Genomic DNA, 20,060 nt, shown 5'->3' on the forward strand with positions numbered 1-20,060 from the left:
CTTCTTTGTGCCTCTGTGTCTTGGATGTTGGATCTGGATGAAGTCACCTTGTGGCCCAGGTCCTCCCATGTCCCATCTGCCTTCAGACTCCCTTGCTCCCAATTTCCTGGAGCCACCCTGCAGCAGGGGAGACAGACACACATGGGGAGGTGATGTGAGGGATGACGCGCAGAAGAGCAAGTTGGTAGCAGGACCAAGAATGAGGTGACAGAACAGAGTGTCACCCCTTGTAGTCCCTGCCCCTGGTCTTCCTTGGCCCACACTTTTAGGGTCAGTCTTCCTGGAGCCAGGTCTTCCCAAAGATGACAGTGAGAGTAGGTGGGGAACTAGACCCATGGGACCTGACTCCCTGAGATCCTCCCACTTCAGCTGGGTCCCAGGGCCCCACCCCAGGCCCTGGAGGTCATGCTCACCACACCTCTTAAATCCTAGAGCCCAGACCCCCTTGTCCTTGGCCAGAGGTTATTATTTCGGATTCTAGTCTGTCTTACCCTCCTCGTGTGAAATCATCTGGCCTTGAGTCATTGTTTTGCATCAAATACAGCTGCTGGACTTCATGCTCCCTCCCTTGCTCAGGGGAATGTGGATTGGGCTAGAAATGGCTCTTGGAAAGAAAGGTGCTGTCAGTTCAAACTCAGCGCCACCACTGTTTTCTGTCCATAATAGCCATTTGGGGCTGTGCTTCCTGTGTTGAGTGGGCTCCAGGTGCCCAGAGTTTGAAGAACATCTTTGCTGATGGGGGTGGACTTATTGCCTTTCAGTGCTGATGGAGTAGAAAAGGTGAGGGTGGGAGGCTGGGTGAGTGGCCACAGGCTCAGTGCCCCTCGGGTTTACATTTGGTATTTCTGATAAGGTCCTCAAGCATCCTCTAGTTAAGATGGGAGGAGGAAGTTTGGAGAAAGGAGGACGCTCCATCCGTGTGTAGGAGAGGCACAGAGGGGGCTATGCTTGGGTCCCCAGTGGAAGGCAGTAACTCCACCAAAGGGCCGGCACTAGGAAATGGTCCTGCCTTCCCCTTTAATGTCCTCCTGGCCCAGAGGAAGAAGGTGGAGGTGGTGAACCCCTCCCCTCCGGCCTGTTTCCTGTTGAGGAGGCAGGGAAAGGGTTAACTCCCTGCAGGGTGGGAGTGGGTCGCCAGCATGCCTGTGGCCATGGCTGTGGCCGGCAGGCAGCGTGGCAGCGTGGCGGTGGTCGGCAGGCAGGCCTCCCACCTCTGAACACAACACACCACTGGCCGGCAAGCAGGAAGGGGTTAACACACCCAGCGCTTCCTCCTGTGTCCTGTTACTGCTGAGGCGGACCTGCCAGGCCAGCTGAGCAACTTTCCTCGGAGTGCTGCTGCTGGCTGACTGTCGTTTGGCCGGTGTCTATGCTGTCCATTCCGAGGACCCTGCATCTGCCCTACTGAGTGGTCTGAGCCTCCTGGGGGAAGGTGGGTCTCAGGGACGAGGGTCCATGGTGGATGGCTCTGGAGACGCTCCCGAGGCTGTGCCATCCCCTGCCACACAAGTCAGAGGGTCACTGCAGAGTCTGCTCGGCCAGGGCTGGGGCCAAGGGAGCCCGCACTGGAGGTAAGCTTCCTCCTGGGGTCCCTTCCTCGCGTGGGCTTGGGGCTTAGTCTCTTTTCCAGGTGCAAGGGAGGAGGGCTGGGAGGGCTGGTCCACAGAGCACCTGGAGGCTTCTTACCTGCATCTCTCTCCCTCCCTGCGACCCCCAGAAAGGGCCTCACTCCTCATCCCAAGACTCCGCTTATTTGGTGGCATCTTAGCATCTTTCCCCACAGACTCTTGCTCATCTCTGCTGTTCCCCCCTTTTCAGCCCCTGATGCACCTCTAGCCTCACGCAGCCCTCACCCCACTCCAGTGCCCTCAGGACACAGCCACCCCGGGGCTGAGGAAGTGGACAGAAGTGTAGAGCTAGAGCTCACTCCCCTGTCCCTCCAGCAACAAGAAAGCCAATGCCACTCCCCCCACTGCTCACGCTGGACCTGATTGGGGGCAGGGGTAGGGATGAAAGCTGGAGCCTGCCTTCACAGAGGACAGGAGGGGGTGCGGCTGGTAGGGGCACACAGACTTCCAACAAACTCGTGCATGTGTGACTGGACAGATCTGAGGATGCCATCTGCTTCCTCAGTCCTGAGAAGAGCAGCCCCACCCCTGCACAATCCTCCTTGGGACCCTATAAGTAGGGGAGAGCTGACACCCTGTGGGCCCTTCTCCCGATCCCCAGCCTGCCTGTCTCTCCTTGCCCCCTCCTGCCCCCCGCCTGGCCTGCCTTCTCCCTCATCTCTGAACTGGCCTCTCAGGCCCTTCTCAGTGTCCTTCGCTCCACCTGACAGGGTCTGGCTCAAGGTCACTGCAGTAATTCCATACCGGGCTACCCGGGGCTACTGCTGCCACCGCTGCCACCTTATCGGCTGCTGGGTTTCTGTTTCACTCCCTTTTATTTCTGGGCATACTGCGTTCGATAAAACCCTTTGCTTGTAACCCCGCTGGCAGGGCTCCAGCCGCTCCCTTCCGCACTCCCTCCTGTCCTCCTCCCCTCCACGCTCCCTCGGCCTTACCCTGCCCCCTCTTCCTCCCTACCTTGTCCCTTCAAACTCCAGGAGAGGAAGGTCAAAGCACCTCTCCGTGTTTCTGATCGCCCTCCCCCCAGCTCCAGCAGAGGTGTGCAGAGAATGCCCACCTGCTAGGAGAGAAGTCTGGGCCGGAGCTGCCGGGCCCCTCCCACTAAGGCGACTGCCCCCACCCCAGCCAGGCAGGAGGGCCAGGGAAGCCAGGCCCAGGCAGGGCTCTGGTGGAATCACAATGCCCGACTGGTTCTGCCAGTTCCAGTGGCCAGCAGGGAGGGGCGTGCATGGGGGTGGCTTTGGTGTACAATTATTCCCCTTCTCCACTCTGCCTGCCACTGGGGAGGTGAAGGCAGGTCTGAGTCACTAGTGAGGAGGAGGCAGGCATTAAACAAGTTGTGGCCACCGTGGCATTCCCACAGAAGGCCGGAAAGACAGACAGCAGACAGAAGGTAGGCAGCTCTTTTGCCTGGCACGCTCTACCTTGCCGGGCTCCCACAGGACCCAGCCCTCTGGGCCTATGTTCTCCCAGACACCTGGGCCTCGAGGAAAACTGCCAAGGCCTGTGGGGCTGCTTTGAACGGAGCCCAGCATTGGCAGGGCTGGGGTGGAAGGAGAGTGGAATTGAGCGGGGGAGGCAGGACAGCCTCCTGATTCCGGCCTTCTGGCAGCCCAGGAGCCAGCTGAGGCACAGCCAGGCTGGGGACAGAGGCACGGGAATGGTGCTGTCGGGGACTCTGCTTTTACTTTCTGACAGGGTCTTGGGAGGACCTTCCTCTGTCTTGGGCCGGGTCCTGAGGCTGAGGATTTTAGCGGGCTGGCCCTGATCCTCCCTCTGCCGGGGTATCAGAGGTCTACTATGTGTCCAGGGCCTTGGGGGCTTGGAGAACCCAGGCTGTCCCTACTTTCAGGGAGCTTCCATTCTGGTGGACAGGGTGGGACTGAGACAGTCAGATGAATTAATTACCAAACTGGATGACACTGACAATAAGTATCTGGAGACCTAGGTGTTAGTCCCAGCTCTGCCACCTACACACTGTGTGATGTGGGCAGGTCACATCCCCTCCCGGCCTCAAAGCTCCCCTGTGTGCAGCGGGGTGGTGAGGGTGGGAGTGGCAAGATCTCTCTGAGAGGCAGTCACCCCCAAATGCTCCTTTCTCTCCTGCCTCCTGGCCTGGCTCACAACATCCTCTCCGAGCTATCCTTGCTCACCTTGCTGGTTCCCTCCTCTTCATCCTTCCCTCTGCGTCTTGGATCTCAGCTCAGTCACCACCTCCTCCAGGAAGTTTCCCCTGATTTTCCTTGCTTGGGTCTTCCTGGGCTCTTCTGCACTCCCACACTGGACTGCCATTGTCTTTACCCTCTCACCAAATGTAGGTGTACCAGGACATGTGTCTGCGTGGCACAGTGCCTGGCTCAGAAAAGGACCCCAGGAAATAGGTGTTGAATGAATCTAACTACAGAAATTAACAATATGAGAGAAGGATAGTGATCTGAAAAGCCAGAAAGGATAGGTCTTAAACTAGATCCTGGCAGAAACAGAGCAGGTTACCAAGCAGAAGCAAGGTGGTGGGCATTCCTGGGGTCATGTTAGTGTCCTCGTTGAGGCCAAGCACTCTCGGGTGGGGCTGCCTGGGGTCATACTGGCCACCCACTTAACCAGCTCTGTGATCTTGGAAAGTCATTTAATTCTTCTCTGAGCCTCACTTTCCCCGTCTGTGAATGGAGATAATACCAGTGTCTCTGTGATGTGACTGTGACTAGATGCACACGTGAAGCTAGAAGTGCCTGCTGAGTGATAAGTCAAATAAGAAAAATAAAAACAAGTGCCTGCTGAAGGCTGTTCCTGGCAGCAGGGACTCTATAGCCAGGACTTATTTAGTTGGTTGGTGGCTGAGTTACCAGAAGTGGGCCACCGCCTCTGAGTTCCATATCCTTCTTCCTCAGTCCCATGTGGAACCCAAGGATGCAGCCACCCTGCTGAGAGCTTGGTGGCCCACCCTTCAAGACTGTGACCTTGCAACGGTGGCCCTCGGCCCTTCACTTCGGGCAGGGGTGGTGGCTGCCCACCTCCAAGCCCCCAGCCATGACAACCTCCGCGCTCCGTCGCCAAGTGAAGAACATTGTGCACAATTACTCTGAAGCAGAGGTCAAGGTGCGTGAGGCCACCAGCAATGACCCCTGGGGCCCTCCCAGCTCGCTCATGTCGGAGATTGCTGACCTGACCTTCAACACAGTGGCCTTTGCCGAGGTCATGGGCATGCTGTGGCGGCGGCTCAACGACAGTGGCAAGAACTGGCGGCATGTGTACAAGGCACTGACGCTGCTGGACTACCTGCTGAAGACAGGCTCCGAGCGCGTGGCCCACCAGTGCCGCGAGAACCTCTACACCATCCAGACGCTCAAGGACTTCCAGTATGTTGACCGCGACGGCAAGGACCAGGGTGTCAATGTGCGTGAGAAGGTCAAGCAGGTGATGGCCCTGCTCAAGGATGAGGAGCGCCTGCGGCAGGAGCGTGCCCACGCCCTCAAGACCAAGGAGCGCTTGGCACTGGAGGGCATGGCCATTGGCAGCGGGCAGCTGGGCTTCAGCCGCCGTCACGGCGAGGACTACAGCCGCTCGCGAGGTTCCCCGTCCTCCTACAACTGTGAGTGAGCCCTGGGGGGTGTGGCTGGGACAGGGAGCTGGCTGAGTTCCAATCCTGGCTCTGCAACCCCAGGCCAAGGTTAATAATACCCACCCCAGGGGGATGTCATGAGGAGCCAGTGAGCTAAGGGATGTAACATACAAAGCACATGCCTGGCACATAGTAGGTGCTCAACAAGTTAGCTTAACTATTATTACACCTGTTATTATTGTTAATTAGCTGTCTGATAGGATGGCATGGTAGTGGAAGCACAGGCTCTGGAGGCAGATAACATTCTTTATTCTGCCCCTTCCAAGTTGTGTGACCTGGGTAACCAGCTCTCTGAACCTCACTTTCCTCATCTGCAAAATGGGGACAGTCTTACCTGCCTCCATTGTTTGATCTGAGAATTAACTAAAAGCAGGCCCAGGAATGCCCTCAACCCTGTGCCCAGACACATGGCATTCCCCATAGGACCTCCCGCCCCCACTGGAGGGCACTGCCCTTGAAAACAGAGGCACTGCTGGGCAGTTCCCGACTCTCCTTCCTGCAGCGGTGGGGGCTTCCCTGATCTGAGGGCTACTTAGAGTGGCCTTCCTTTCACAAAGCCCTTCATGGTGTGTAGTGGGCTTGGAGGCTGTGACCTTACTTGACTGGAACCCCTTACCCTCCCACTCCACCCCCCTCGGCACCAAGCAGGATGGGGTCCTTTTGGAAGAGTCCAAGAGCTGAGTGAGAGGATCACATTTCAAGTCCTGCTTCAGGACCCTGGCCAGACACCCTCTGAGCTGTCTGAGCATCTGTCAAGGAAGGACTGGAGTCTGCACCACTGGAGTGGAATGGGCACTTACACAATGTGCCCAGCACACTGCCTGGCCCCCGGGGCCCTTAACTGCCAGTCGTTCCCTTCCCCCGCAGTTTCTCTCCTTGAGCCTCAGCTTGCTGGCAGGCAGAGGTGGGCGCCTGTGGGTGCTGCTATGCTCACGCAAGCCACTGTGGTGTTGCAGCCTCCTCCTCATCCCCCCGCTACAACTCTGACCTGGAGCAGGCGCGACCTCAGACGTCAGGAGAAGAGGAGCTGCAGCTGCAGCTGGCCCTGGCCATGAGCCGCGAGGAGGCCGAGAAGGTGAGGCCCGACCGCTGCAGTTCCTGTGTGTGGGCTGGGGAGGGGACAGGAGGAGGGAGAGGGGCCTGTGTGCCCCACAGCCTTGACTCAGGTCCCCTACCCTGGGCCCCAAAGCCCCACTCTTGCTCCCAAGGACAGTGCAGGGCCTGTCTGTGTCCTAGCATCTGTCCCGGGCAGGGACTGCCTCCCCGCCTCCAGTTCTCGTTGGGCCCAGAAAGGGTGGTGTGTAGCTTGGGGTACGTGGTGTGTTTTGGGAGCCTGCTGCCACTTTGTGGAGGGGAGCGAGTGTGTTGATGGACACACTCCTAGGAGACAATGGGATACACTGCATTCCCATCAGCTGTCCTTTTGGGGGGACAGGGAAACCCTTGATGTCATCTTCATTACCGTTATCTCTGTGGATCAGGGAAGACCCAGCAGAAAGCAGCTGGGCCTCACACAGGCTCGGGGAGCTCTCAGGGGATCCAGAAGAAAAAGATCAATTTTCCTGATCTTTAAACTGCATCTCAGATCCAGGCAGGAAGAAGGCCACATCCACACTGCTTTCTGGGGGCAGGCTGCCCACCCATACTCAGGGTGGTCATTTCTGTCTCTCCATCCCCACTTCCCGGCCAGGGCTATGCTGCCTGTCTGGCCCAGGGTGGGAGTACCTGGGCGAAGTTCACCCCTCTCCTTCTCCCTCGCAGCCAATCCCCCCAGCCTCTCACAGGGACGAGGACCTACAGCTGCAGCTGGCTCTGCGCCTGAGCCAGCAGGAGCACGAAAAGGTAGTGGGCTGGGCCTGCTGAGCCCACCTGGGCCCTGGTGCTGCTGCTGCTGGTGGTGGAGGTGCTACACGGGCACTAACAGGCTCTTCCCGCTGTACCTGGTGGTCCCGCTGCTCCTAACCTCTCGGCCGCCTCTCACCCCACACCTCTCCTTGACTCCAGCCTCAGGTGTGCAGGTTCCATCAAGCCCAGCCTGGGCTGCTCATACTCGTCACTCCTTCTGTGCCTTCTGCAGGAGGTGAGGTCCTGGCGGGGAGATGACTCCCCCATGGCCAATGGTGCAGGAGCTGCCATCCGCCGTCGGCAGAACAGAGAGCCTGAGAGAGAAGAGAGAAAGGAGGAGGAGAAGCTGAGAACCAGCGAGGTAGGGAGCAGGCTGGGGTGCAGGGGCTGGATGGGGCCTGGGAGATGAATTGAGTTAGTATTTGTAAAGAGCGTAGAATGGTGCTTGGTACACAGGAAGCACTACTTAAATGTCTATTAAATGAAACTGGGGTTGGGGGGTGTAGCAGCCCCTGGTCCCATACTGTGTGGGTTGGTAACAGAGCTGACAGCAGGCTGGGATGCAAAAGAATCCTGTTCTGAGACCCTTGGGTTTGGGGTCTGGATTTGCTGCCACTTACTCATTTTGACTTGGGTCACGTCGCTCTCTTGGCCTCAGTTTCCTCTTCTGCACAGTAGATGGTTCCAGATCCGACATTCTAGGATTATGTGATTCTGTTGATCAAGACTGGGGGTGGGCTCAGGCACATGGTGCTGTAAACATCTTGGGCTCATATACATACCTTCTGGGAGGGTGAATGGGTGGCGTGCTACCCTCGGGTGCCTCTGTCCCCTTTCTGCCTTGTTCACTGTGGTCAATTTCTAGGACATTGACCTAGGGAGGCAGGGTCATTGTAAAAACTCCGTTTCTGACCTTCCTGCCCGTTTCTGCTGGCCTGGGTGGATCAGCGGCTGCCGAGGAAACACTGCTCCACAACTTGGGGCGCAGAAATGCTCCCACTTCCCTTACAGCCCCGCTCAATCCCCCATCCCCGTCAGCCTGGCACCTTCGCTTCCAGATGCTCCCAGGCTCTCATTCATTCCTTTATCACACGGCGGCCCTGGGGATGATCTTCACAGCAAGAGACAATGTGCATTCGTTCCCATTTTGTTACGCAACAATTATGTGCTAAGCACTTTAGGCAGATAATTTCATTTAATCCTTGCAACAACACTCTGAGGTAGATGATATTATTACTCCCATTCAGGACCGGCTACATCATTTGTGTGGCCCAGGGCAAAGTGAAAATGGGGGTTCCGAGTTCAAAATGGGGGCTGGCCGGAGTGCCGCCTTGTAATACCAAGGTCAAAGGTTCAGTTCCAAGGTCAAGGGTTTGACCAGCTGCCAAAAACCCAAAAACAACTGGGTTAAGAGTTTCAAAACTGGGACCAGCAGAGCATGAAACCGAGCACGAAGCCCTCCCAGTGCGACTGCGCAGGTCTCTCACTCTTGTAATCAACATTGGTCCATGTCATAGGTGAGGAAACTGAGGCTCAGAGAGGTTGAGTGGCATGCCCAAAGTCACAAAGCCAGTGGGTCTGGAATTCAGACAGTCTGGCTCCACAGCCAAGAGCTCTCAGGCTGGGCCCTCGATTTAATTCAGCAAATATTGACTGACCTCTGTGCACAAGTGCTGACCTTGCCTGGGAGGGATCCAGGAACATGCTAAGCCCACACCCTCCAGGAGCTCAGGGCGCAGCAGGGCAGACAAGCCCAGGGCATGTGACAGCAGCCACAGCACCAGCCAGGTGCAGGGCCCCCCCCAGGCTCCCTTTACTGTCACCTCAAATCTGGCTCCTCCCCACCAAGGCTGGGAAGAAACTCACTCTCAGCCATGCAGAGGGAGTCTGACCCCTCCTGGGGGCTAATGTGGGGTCTGAGAAAACAGGGGTAGGGGCAGGGCCTGGTACTTCATCCTGGGGGGCCACCAAAGTCACTCTCACTCCTACTCAGTGCTCCCCAGTCACTGGACCACTGGACACTGATGCAACCTCTGTGTTCAGGGGCTGGCCCTGCAGGCAGCCTTTCAGGGCACTGGAGTCAGTCAAATGGCCTTCCATAAGCCAGAGACACCAAAGTTGGTGGTGGGGACACAATGCCACCCTCCTTCCTGAGGTGGGGGAGGGGAGAAGGAGCTTTGTGTGGAGGGAGGGAGTCATGCTGTGGCTGTTACATACAGGATGGACAAGAGCACCTACTTAAAGAGTCAGACCGCCAGGGTTCAAAACCCTGCTACAAGGTTTGAGATCAGTAATAATAATAATGATCACTTAGTAATAAGTGGTTATGCTCTCTGACCTTGAGTAAATTACTTAACCTCTCTACATCACCACGCCTCTGTTTTCTTACTTGTCAATTGGGATCAAGGGTTCCTTCCTTATGAGGTTGCTGGGTGGATGCTCCCAGGCCAGTTCCACCCTCTTTAGAGACTGACCGTGAGGAATGAACCCACCGTGCCCCTCATTCCTGGTTTTGCCAGGTGGCACCCAGATTCCACCCCCATCCGTCTTCTGCTGCACCCAAACCCAGGAAGGTTCCATTCTTCCTGGTCCCTGGACCACCCTTTGTGCCTCTGCCACCTAGGCCCTCCTCTTCTAAAGTGGCTCTCCGACGAGAGGTCCCAAGGGGAGCTTTGTCTCCCATACTGACACTCCACCTCATTTTTGGGATTCTTTGGTCTTGGCTCATGGTCTTCTTCTCACCCAGATCTTACTGGAGTGAGTTTGATGGAGTTCCATGACTCCATTATCTAAGAGGATGATTTTGCAGCATCTTGACCTCTCAGCTGCCCTTACCCATGGTCACACTCTGGGGCTTGCTGTTACCCCAAATTCTTTCATGTTCAAGGCAGGCTTCCTGTTCTCTGATGTTAACCTAATTCCTTCCCACTGGAGCACTCTTTGGACCCTCCCACCTGCCAATCCTTTGGTCACCCCACCACCCCCACATTCTCAGGATTGCACAGTATCAATGACCTTTCCTCAATACTTTTAGTCTCAACTGAATCCTTCCAGTTGATAGGTGTCTTAATTGGCTTCATTCATCTTGAAGGTCTCTCCATGTTTCCCCTCACGTCTAGCCCCCATCCTCTCTCTCCAGTTCCCTTTTCTTTCCCCTCCCCACCTCCCTCAGCCTGATTTCACTGAAACTACATCCACTGGGCAGCCAGCGGGATCTTTCCAAAATGCAGATCCAACCAGATCACTCTCCTGACTAAAGACCTTCAATAGCTTCCTTCTGCTCTCATCAAAAACTCCTTTCTCTGGGCCGGCCTGTGGCTCACTCGGGAGAGTGTGGTGCTGATAACACCAAGGCCCTGGGTTCGGATCCCATATAGGGATGGCCGGTTCACTCACTGGCTGAGCATGGTGCTGACAACACCAAGTCAAGGGTTAAGATCCCCTTACCGGTCATCTTTAAAAACAAACAAACAAACAAACAAAAAAAAACAAACCCCTTCTTACAGTTCACAAGTCCCTCCAAGATCTGCCCTCCTCCTCAACCTCCTAACCTCATCTACTACCTGTATTTTCTTTGCTCTCTGTCATCCAGCCATGTGAGCCTTCTGCAGTTCCTCAGCCCTGACTTGCTGACATGCCACAGGGCCTTTGCAGACACCGTTCCTTCTGCCTACTTCCCCAGCACTCCCCCCACGCTCCCTGCAACTTCCCTCCTCTCCTTCTCTGTAATTACTACACAAATGTGAGTTCCTCAGGAAAGTCTCTCCCCTTGGCCATCCCACCAGACCGGGTCCCTTGTTATGTTATACCATTTATGGCACCTGTCAAAGTGGGTGCTCCTGTATTTATTTGTGTGGCTGTCAGATTAGCTTCTGTTCCTCTCAATAGTCTGTGAGCAACACGAGGCCAGGAGCCTTGTCTCTGTCTTCCAACAATCGTACAATCAGTGCCCTGCAATGTGGCAGGCAAGGGACACAATAAATATTGGCTAAATGTAGCAAATAAGGCGAGTGTGTAAAGTATATTATAGGCCATAAAACTGACTCACCATTATTATTCAGGAAGACTTTCTGAAATCCCTGGATGGGATTTGAGCAGGACCTTGAGATCGGGAGGCTGGGCAAAGTGGAGCTTGCTAGCTGGTGGATCTGGACAAGCATGCCTTCAGCGTGGGCCTCATTTATCATTTATGAAATGGGCAAGGGTAGGACACAAGGAGCTGGAGCTCTGACATTCCACGGCCCTACCATCCCTCAATCCTCCCCGTGAAAGTTATCCTCCCGTAGGCAGGGGTTTAGTTAAGCCAAACCTAGCCCAATTTTATGCACAGATCCAGGGCCTCCCAAGACTGGGCTGTCCTGTCTGCACTTCCACACTCTGCCACCGGGAGGCACTTGAAGACCAGCCACACGGCTCCGAGTCTCGGGGAAGACCAGCCCGCAGATCTACCGGTTCCCCGGGCCCGCCCCTTGCATCTCCCGCCCTCCCTTCCTGTCCGCGGCGGCCGGGCCCATGGCCACAAGCAGCCATGCTGGGCGCGCGGGCCTGGCTGGGCCGGGGCCTCCTGTTGTCCCGCGCTGGGCAGGGCCTCGCCTCGAGCCGCAGGTATGGGCCGGTGGCTGGTCTTCCCGGCTCTGATCCCCATGCCTGCTTGGATCACACCTGCATGCCTGCTCCATCTCCACCCCTGCTCCGGTCTGCCAGGGCCAGGTCGCAGCAGTAAGGCCCTCCTCCCCTCCCCACCCCTCAGGCTGCCGGGCTAGCTCCCCAGGGACTGTTCTGACACCGCCTCCAGGAAGCCTTCCTTGAACCCCAATGCTGAGCTGGGGGCCCTTCTCCAACAGCACATTGTGTCCTGTCACAGTCCTTTACTACTGCTTGGGCCCATAGGCCACTCTCCCAGGCTGAATTCCCTGAGGTCAGGGTCTCTTTCTGATTTCCTAGGTGTCCTGAGGCTCTGGCACCGACCTGGCCCCACAGAAGTGCTAGTAGGTGGGCACTGAGTGAGAAAGGCCCTTGTGTCTATTTTCCTCTGGTCACCCCTCGCATGGTCCAGTCCCAGACCCGCTCTTCTTGACCTGTCCAGCCACTAGCCGTGGGCAACCTCCCCGCCCCAGTCCTGCACACAGGCATTCCAGAATGACACCACCAGCAAAACCACCCTGGGGAGGGGCCCCCAGGTAGGGGGAGAGAACAGAGCCCAGAGGACCATTCTGCCCATTGTGACCCGCCTTGACCTCACAGCCATCCTTCCCACCGCCAGGTCCGAGAGGTTGGGGGAGACTAACCTGGCAGAGAGCCCCCAATGAGCCACCTCTCTTCACCCCCCCAAAAACATAAGGGGGAGCATAAAGGCCACAGTCTCCCCCGTGGTTCAGAAAGGTGGGTTGGGCTGAGAGCAGGGGTTCCGAGAGAGGTGCTGGTGGGCTGGGTGGGTTGGAGTGCACTCTGGGGTGGGCTGGGGGGAGGTGGATGGAGGCCCTTACCTGCTTGACCCACCTGCCCATGCCAGGGGTAGCTCTTCCCGGGACAAAGACCGAAGTGCGACGGTCAGTAGTTCGGTGTCCATGCCTGCTGGAGGATGGCATCCGGGACCACGTGGGGCAGGTGCAGGGGGCTGGGCACTCCTTGGAGGGGCAGCAGGAGGCCTGGGGTGGAGGTTGAGGCTGGGATTGGCCACAGCTCTGCATCCTGCCTGTCCCAGGGCTTGGGCATCCGGGACCACGTGGGGCAGGTGCAGGGGGCTGGGCACTCCTTGGAGGGGCAGCAGGAGACCTGGGGTGGAGGTTGAGGCTGGGATTGGCCACAGCTCTGCATCCTGCCTGTCCCAGGGCTTTCACCGCTACTCCACGGACCGCCAGTGGCACGTCCCCCACTTCGAGAAGATGCTCTGTGACCAGGCACAGCTTGCAGTGGTCTATTCACAGGCCTTCCAGGTGACCCCAACCCGGAGCAGAGGCACCTAGCCCTGGCTGCCCCTCCCAAGGCCTTCCTGGTGACTGTGGCTTCCCCTAATCCCAACCCCCAATTTCTTCCCATACACCCACAACCCAGGCTTCCCTTCCCATGTACCTAGGCTGCCACAGTGAACTCTACTTACAGCCTCCCTTCTGTGCCCCCTCAGATCTCTGGTGATGAATTCTACTCTGACGTTGCCAAAGGCATCCTGCACTATGTGGCTCGGAGCCTGAGCCACCGGGTGTGTGTCCACTGAGGCGGACAGGCCTGACGGCGGGAGGGCTCGAGGTCTCCCCTGCGCATCAGACCGGGACCAGCCAACTCTCCCCTCCCCACAGTCTGGAGGCTTCTACAGTGCGGAGGATGCAGACTCACCCCCAGAGCGGGGCATGCGGCCCAAAGAGGGTGCCTTCTACTTGTGGACCGTCAAGGAGGTCCAGCAACTCCTCTCTGAGCCTGTGCTGGGCGCCACGGAGCCGCTGACCTCAGGCAAGCTCCTCATGAAGCACTACGGACTCACGGAGGCCGGCAACATCAGCTCCAGTCAGGTGAGGGCCTCTGGGGACGCTGGAGGGGTCCTGGAGCCCCTCAGGCCTGTGGGCTCCCTCCAACAAGGGCTGTTTTCCTCAGGACCCCAAGGCGGAGCTACAGGGCCAGAACGTGCTGACCGTCCGGTACTCGCTGGAGCTGACGGCCGCCCGCTTCGGCTTGGGCGTGGAGGCTGTCCAGACCATGCTCAACACCGGGCTGGAGAAGCTCTCGCAGGCCCGGAAACATCGGCCGAAGCCGCACCTGGACAGCAAGATGCTGGCTGCCTGGAACGGTGCGGCAGCCGTCCCTGTCGGAGGCCCTGTCCTGTTTGTAGAATTACTCTGGGTGTTGAGGAGGATGTACCTGGAGGGTCCTGGCCAGCTTCTCACTGCCACGGTCTCTCCTTCCTCCAGGTCTGATGGTGTCTGGCTATGCTGTGACCGGGGCTGTCCTGGGGCAGGACAGGTTGATCAACTATGCCACCAACGGTGCCAAGTTCCTGAAGCGGCACATGTTTGACGTGGCCAGCGGCCGCCTGATGCGCACCTGCTATGCCGGATCTGGGGGGACCGTGGAGCACAGGTGGGGGGCTGGGCAGCCCGGGAGGGCTCATCTCCCCGCACGTTCCCAGCCCACCTCTGCCTTTTTCCTCCTCTTCAGTGGACGTCCATCCTGGCTCTGCCGTGCCCTTGCTGTGAGCACTTAATCTCCATGGGCCTATTTACTCATCTGGGAAATGGGTTAATGGTGCCTACTCAAGAGGTGGATTTTGAGGGTCAAGTGAAAGAGTGCATGATAAGGGCCCCCTCTGGGAAAGCCCTTCTCTCCCAGGCCTGTCCCTAGCTCCTCCCCTAATGCCTGTCCCTCAGTAACCCGCCCTGCTGGGGCTTCCTGGAGGACTACGCCTTCGTGGTGCGGGGCCTACTGGACCTGTACGAGGCCTCGCAGGAGAGCTCGTGGCTCGAGTGGGCTCTGCGGCTGCAGGACACGCAGGACAGGTTCTTCTGGGACTCCCGGGGCGGTGGCTACTTCTGCAGCGAGGCCGAGCTGGGGGCTGGCTTGCCCCTGCGGCTGAAGGACGGTCAGTGGGGGGTGCGGGCTGGCTCCCTGAGGGAGGCATTAAGTGCAGCGTGGCAGGGAAGGGTGGCATGGGTAGGGGCCCTCCTGGCTTCACATTGCTGCTATGTATGAACCGTGTGACTTAGGGCTGGTCTCATGCTGTTTCTGAGCCTCAGCTTCTTAATATGCAAAATGGAGTTAACATTGGTACAGAATTGATGTAAAGGTTAATTTAGCTGTTCTGTGAACACAGCCTAGTAACTGGCAGCCATGGGTTCATATATTGAACAAAGCCAACTTGGTCTTTGGCCTCAAGAGGCTTACAGTGTAGTAGGGGAGACAACTAATGACAATGACAATGCAAAATTGCATGCACCAACCTGTAGTTAGAATTGTGGTGAGTGCCATGAAGTAGGCACCCTCTACCATGTACCCACCCCTCATCACCCAGGTGTCCTGTCTCCTCCCCGACCGACTCAAAGTCTAGCTCTTCAAAGAGCAGCTCTTTCTCTACGGTCTAGTGCAGTCCTGGCACATAGTAGGTGAATTAATGAAAGTGCCTTGGGAGACAACAGCGGGGGCCCAACTCAGCCCCAGGGGAGATCAGATCAGATGTCTCTGAACCGAGGCCTGGAGGGCAAGAAGGGGCCATGTGGTCATGGAGGAGCTGGGGAGAGAGTTCAGGCAGAGGGGACAGTCTGTGTCCTGGAGGACAGAAGGACAGGGGCCCACGGGTGCGAGGAGGGTGCTGAGGCAGGCGGGGCAAGGAGTGGAAGGCTCTGAGGGTTTTAAGTGGATTGTGACCTGCTCTGGTTTAAGTTGAGGGCGGTCACTCTGACACTGGTGGAGAAGGGATGGGGATAGGTGAAACAGGGTGACCAGTTGGGCGGCATTAGTGGTGTTCAGTCTCAGACAAGGGTACGATACGAGGTGGGGAGAAATGGTGGGATTTGGATCTCTTCTGGCCGCAGCCCCAGCAGGACTCACAGATGGATCAGGAATGGAGGCAGAGGAAGGGACAAGGGTGATGCCACTCTGGCCAGAGCAGCTGGTGGCTGAGAGAGGCATCAGCAGTGGCGTGGGGAGCCCGGACCCCACAGCTCAGCCTGAGGAGGTGGAGTTGAGGGTGTCCGTGGGAGAGCCCGTTTCAGTAACTGCTGAAGTTAGCCTTAAACTCACAGACTGGGGGAGGCGTGGGCTGGACAGGGACCTCTCCATCCCATCCCCCTGGTGGCCCTGGACACTGTCCTGGGGCAGGGTCCTGGGACCCAGTGACCCTCCCTTACCCCTACCCTTGCCTCCCCGTACCGTGCAGACCAGGATGGTGCTGAGCCCAGTGCCAATTCCGTGGCGGCCCACAACCTGCTTCGGTTGCATGGCTTCACGGGCCACAAGGACTGGATGGACAAGTGCGTGCGCCTATTGACCGCATTCTCTGAGCGCATGCGCCGTGTCCCGGTGGCATTGCCCGAGATGGTCCGCGCCCTCTCAGCTCACCAGCAGACCCTCAAGCAGGTAGGGCGTGAAGGCACTTGGGCTGGGACCCTAGGTAGGAGGGGAGCTGGGACTGCAAGGGGGGATGGGAACATGGGGTTCCTGGGGCTGTCCCCAGAGCTCAGGCCTGTGTGTGAGTGCCCGTCACTGGGGTTGTCAGATTATGGGGGAAGGAGGCAGGGGTCCCTGGTGGCTGGTGAAGTGTTTCTCTGTATGTCTCTGTATATCAGTTTAATTGTTCCTGTCCCTGTGTGTTACTGCTGTGTGTGCATTGGGTGTGTATGGCTCTGGAGCTGTGTGTTTGTGTGTCTGTGCACCTGCCTTTCTGGGTGTATGCTGGCTTGAGAGCTTGCCAGTCTGTTTCCTGTCTGCATGTTTACGCCCCGGTCTTCAGGTTTGCTTGCTTGTATTTGCGTGTTTGCATGCATGTGTGTGCTGTTTGTATGTGTGATATCTGACTCTGTGTGGGCACCTGCTGTGTGTGTATGTGACTACTCCGTGGCTGGGTCTCTGTGTGTTGTGTGTCTTCCAGTGTAGTGGGTCTTCTCCCCATGTTTGTATCTCTACCACTATGCATGACACTGCCACTTTGTGTATTCTTCTGTGTGTGTGTGTGTGTGTGTGTGCGTGTTCCCATTTCCTAAGCATTAAATCTGACGCGGCCTCCTGGCAGCTGAGATGAGTGCCCATTCCTTCTTAGGGACATAGGGTGGGGTAGAGGAAGGATGGGGAAGCCCTGATAGGTCTGGGGCCCAGCCCCCACCCTCACCTGACATGGGAGACCTTTCTATACCGGCCAGATCGTGATCTGTGGAGACCGCCAGGCCAAGGACACCAAGGCTCTGGTGCAATGTGTCCATTCCATTTACGTCCCTAACAAGGTACCTATCCCCAGGAGCTCAGCCCCGCCCCTGCCTCCCCTGCGCTGCCTCTCTCCTCGGCTCCCCAACTCTCCTTTCCCTCTGAAGGCTTGGGGAGAGGTAACCTCCCAGTGAGCTCTACTAGTGTCTCAGCACCCCCCCATATGACCCCCTCTGCTCTGCTCCTGCCCCAGGTGCTGATTCTGGCCGATGGGGACCCCTCGAGCTTCCTGTCCCGCCAGCTGCCCTTCCTGAGTACCCTGCGACGGCTGGAAGACCGGGCCACTGCCTATGTGTGTGAGAATCAGGCCTGCTCCATGCCCATCACTGAGCCCTGCGAACTACGAAAACTGCTCCATCAGTGACTTTCCCGACCCCGTTGGGCTGGGGCGGAAGGTGGAGCTTCCCGACTGACCAGATGCTCAGGCCCTGCAGGGCCCTGCAGAACCTGCGGTTATCCCTGAGCACCCTGTCACCAGGTGACCTTGGCCCCCCTCGCTGCCCTGCCATGGGCACCCACTCACCCTGGAATAAACCTAACAGTGTCCCGTGGTAAACTCTGGGCCTCAGCCTCGATTGTGAGGGAGGAGCCTCAGTCTCCAGCCGGGGAAAACAGCCCAGGGCCCCTTCCTCTGGGAGTTGCCAGCTAACCTCTGTGCCTTCTCCCATTCTTCCTTCACCTTCCAGAGGTCACCAGGCTGACCCTGCCCCCCTCTGTGGTCATTGCAGCGGTCATTGCAGCCTGAATGAAGCTAAGGACAGGGGACTAAAACTGAGTAAAGACGCCCAGGGGTGAGGATGGGGGTGTGCACTGGTCCAGGATGGGGAGAGCCCTTCACTGTCAAGAGGGGATAAGAAAGGGAACTGCCCTCTCCCCCATTCTCTCCTCATTTTGAGCTGGGGAAGTAGCAGGATATGCTTTATATGAGCTTTATATCTCACGGAATGGTGACATTTGCATATGCCCTGATGCATTGTGGGAGCTACTGTTATCAGGACTAAGACATTTCTTTTGCAGTATCCGTCCAGCCCCCAGCCTCACCAGGATGGACACAAGGCCTCTGTGCGGGAGGTCACATTGTCCATCCCTCTGCTTTCAGGCAAGCTACTGTGTCCTTGGCACACACATCTTTGCAGGCTCCAGAAAACCCATCTAGCTTCCAGCAGGGGGAGGAGACTGGGAAGCATGCTTTGGGAAGGGCAGGTGTAGAGTGACAGGGCTGACAGGCAGGCAGGGAGGGAGGAGCTGCCCCTCTGGGGCCTTCAGGGGTCTGCTGACCTGGGCATCCTCATAGCCTCCAAGCCAAGCAACACAGATAATCAAAAGAGGCTGCTAGAGACAAGGAGGCCTGGATGGGGCCATTTCTTGTGGGGGGTGTCAGCATGGGGAAGAGTGCAGCAGGAAGGAGCCGGGAGACTGGACAGAGTCACTGCCTGCACATGGTCACACACGGCCACACATGGTCACTGGGACCAGAGTCAGCTCTGTCTGGGCATCCAGGCCCTCGGTGCAAGCCACCGGCCCATCTGGAGGGGATTAGAGCTCCAGCCAACAAGGTCAGCTGGCTCCCTTCTAGCTGGAGCCCACTCAGCCTTGCCAGGAAGTCAGAGCTGGACAAGGGAGATCTGGGGGGCGGCAAGAAGGGAGGGTAGAGCGTGGTGAAATACAGGTGGCCTTTTTGGCAGCCCCAGCCCTGGCTTTCAAACAGTCTGGACAGTTTGCAAAGCCCTCTTGCCACTGTCGTCCAGTGACCCGCATGAATGAAGTGGTGAAGCAGGCACCTTCGGCCTCGTATGGAGAGATACTCAAGGCCCAGAGGGTAAGAGACTGGCCTGAGACCCCTCAGCACATCTGGTTCTCCTGGGTCTTCAGGGTACAATAAAGACTTTCTGTTCCCCCAGGAGGTCCAGGCACAACTGTGAAGGAGGGTGCACTTGGTGTCTTCAGTCTTCTCTCTGCATTGCCTCTTTCCCGTCTCCTGGTGTCGTGCACACACACGACAATGGGATTCTGCATATGGGATCAGGAGTTAGGGCCTTAAAGGGTTAGTTCTCCTGGAGTGTTTGAATTTCTAAAGAGGGCAGAGCTGAACATAAATCTTGCTCAGATGTGAGATTTTGAAAGTCTCTGTAGCACCCATTCCCCGTTGCCAGTCCCTCTTGGGTGTGCTCCCTGCTATGCCAGGAGGATTGTCCTGGAACAGCTGTGGGCCAGGGTCATGGGAGACAGGGCCAATGACCTGTTTAGGCAGTCACTTAAGTAACTTCGTCTCTCCGAGCCTCAACTTCCTTATCTGAAAAATGGAGGCCCCCACCCAGCTCTTGGGGCTGTTGGGTGACTAAATGAGATAATGTTTGTATCATCTGAGCAAAGATTATCACAGATGGGAGGATTATCTCTGCTCCTGAGGCAGCCAGATGGGCTGTGACGAGGGGTAAAGGCAAGAGGGCTGGAGGGAAGGCCACACTGACGAGGTGATGTCAGAGCTGAGCCTTGGAGGGCTGGAGTTAAAGATGGTTTCAGGTCTTCTTTTGCCTTCTCTGTGGGTCCTGCCTCCCCACCCCTCTGCCCCACTCAGGCTAACTGTGATATCTGACTAGACGTCAGAGTCCCCTGGGGCCACTGTACAGGAATCAGGAGGTCTTGGGTGGGAGGCAAAACCCCCAGGCCCCAAACCCAGTGAAGCAGATGTGGATCTCAATTTAATCATATGGTGCGTCCCTGCCCCCCTTTCTGAGTTCATTCTAGAACAGAGTTCAGCCTAGAGACCAGGGGTGGCCTGGATGATGGATGTGGGTGTGGGGCTTGCTCACCACCCAGGAACTTGACCATTGGGCTGGACAAGCATCTCTGGCCTCATTTTCTGCTCTGCAAAGAGGTGATGATGAGAGTGGCTAGACACCACCGTGCCAGCCTTGGGGCCTCTTGATCCTGGCCGGAAGGGCAGGCCGACTCGGCAGACTGCGGACCTGCGGGAGGGAAGGTGTCAGACGCACGGAGCGAACCATAAATAGCGCCCCTCTCCCAGAAGACGGTCCCGAGTTCAAGACTCTAGCGCCTCACGC

At 57.3% G+C, this 20,060-nt stretch overlaps 2 protein-coding genes across 2 annotated transcripts; both read left to right on the plus strand.

Annotated features, from left to right (window-relative positions):
* Positions 1-1,376: 1,376 nt before the first annotated feature.
* Positions 1,377-12,883, plus strand: EPN3 (epsin 3). Its single transcript, XM_008570835.1, has 6 exons — positions 1,377-1,571; positions 4,517-5,217; positions 6,204-6,322; positions 7,009-7,089; positions 7,325-7,453; positions 12,797-12,883. The coding sequence occupies exons 2-6, from the start codon at positions 4,656-4,658 to the stop codon at positions 12,881-12,883; spliced, it is 978 nt and encodes a 325-aa protein (XP_008569057.1). The 5' UTR covers positions 1,377-1,571; positions 4,517-4,655.
* A 54-nt stretch (positions 12,884-12,937) lies between these two features.
* On the plus strand, positions 12,938-17,551 carry SPATA20 (spermatogenesis associated 20). Its single transcript, XM_008570824.1, has 9 exons — positions 12,938-13,028; positions 13,217-13,291; positions 13,389-13,598; positions 13,681-13,873; positions 13,995-14,163; positions 14,451-14,662; positions 15,956-16,155; positions 16,935-17,015; positions 17,189-17,551. The coding sequence occupies exons 1-9, from the start codon at positions 12,978-12,980 to the stop codon at positions 17,357-17,359; spliced, it is 1,362 nt and encodes a 453-aa protein (XP_008569046.1). The 5' UTR covers positions 12,938-12,977; the 3' UTR covers positions 17,360-17,551.
* The last annotated feature ends 2,509 nt before the right edge of the window (positions 17,552-20,060 follow it).

The sequence above is a fragment of the Galeopterus variegatus genome, unplaced genomic scaffold (genome assembly GCF_000696425.1).
Source record: "Galeopterus variegatus unplaced genomic scaffold, G_variegatus-3.0.2 Scaffold633, whole genome shotgun sequence".
NCBI lineage: Eukaryota > Metazoa > Chordata > Mammalia > Dermoptera > Cynocephalidae > Galeopterus > Galeopterus variegatus.

Excerpts from the sequence above, each read along its gene's own strand:
- EPN3 (XM_008570835.1), top strand. The coding sequence starts at position 4,656 with ATGACAACCTCCGCGCTCCGTCGCCAAGTGAAGAACATTGTGCACAAT. Across the intron at positions 7,090-7,324 it reads GCCAGCAGGAGCACGAAAAG|GAGGTGAGGTCCTGGCGGGG; the intron begins GTAGTGGGCTGG and ends TGCCTTCTGCAG. Across the intron at positions 7,454-12,796 it reads AGAAGCTGAGAACCAGCGAG|GGCTTGGGCATCCGGGACCA; the intron begins GTAGGGAGCAGG and ends TGCCTGTCCCAG.
- SPATA20 (XM_008570824.1), top strand. The coding sequence starts at position 12,978 with ATGCTCTGTGACCAGGCACAGCTTGCAGTGGTCTATTCACAGGCCTTC. Across the intron at positions 13,599-13,680 it reads GCAACATCAGCTCCAGTCAG|GACCCCAAGGCGGAGCTACA; the intron begins GTGAGGGCCTCT and ends TGTTTTCCTCAG. Across the intron at positions 14,164-14,450 it reads GGGGGGACCGTGGAGCACAG|TAACCCGCCCTGCTGGGGCT; the intron begins GTGGGGGGCTGG and ends CCTGTCCCTCAG.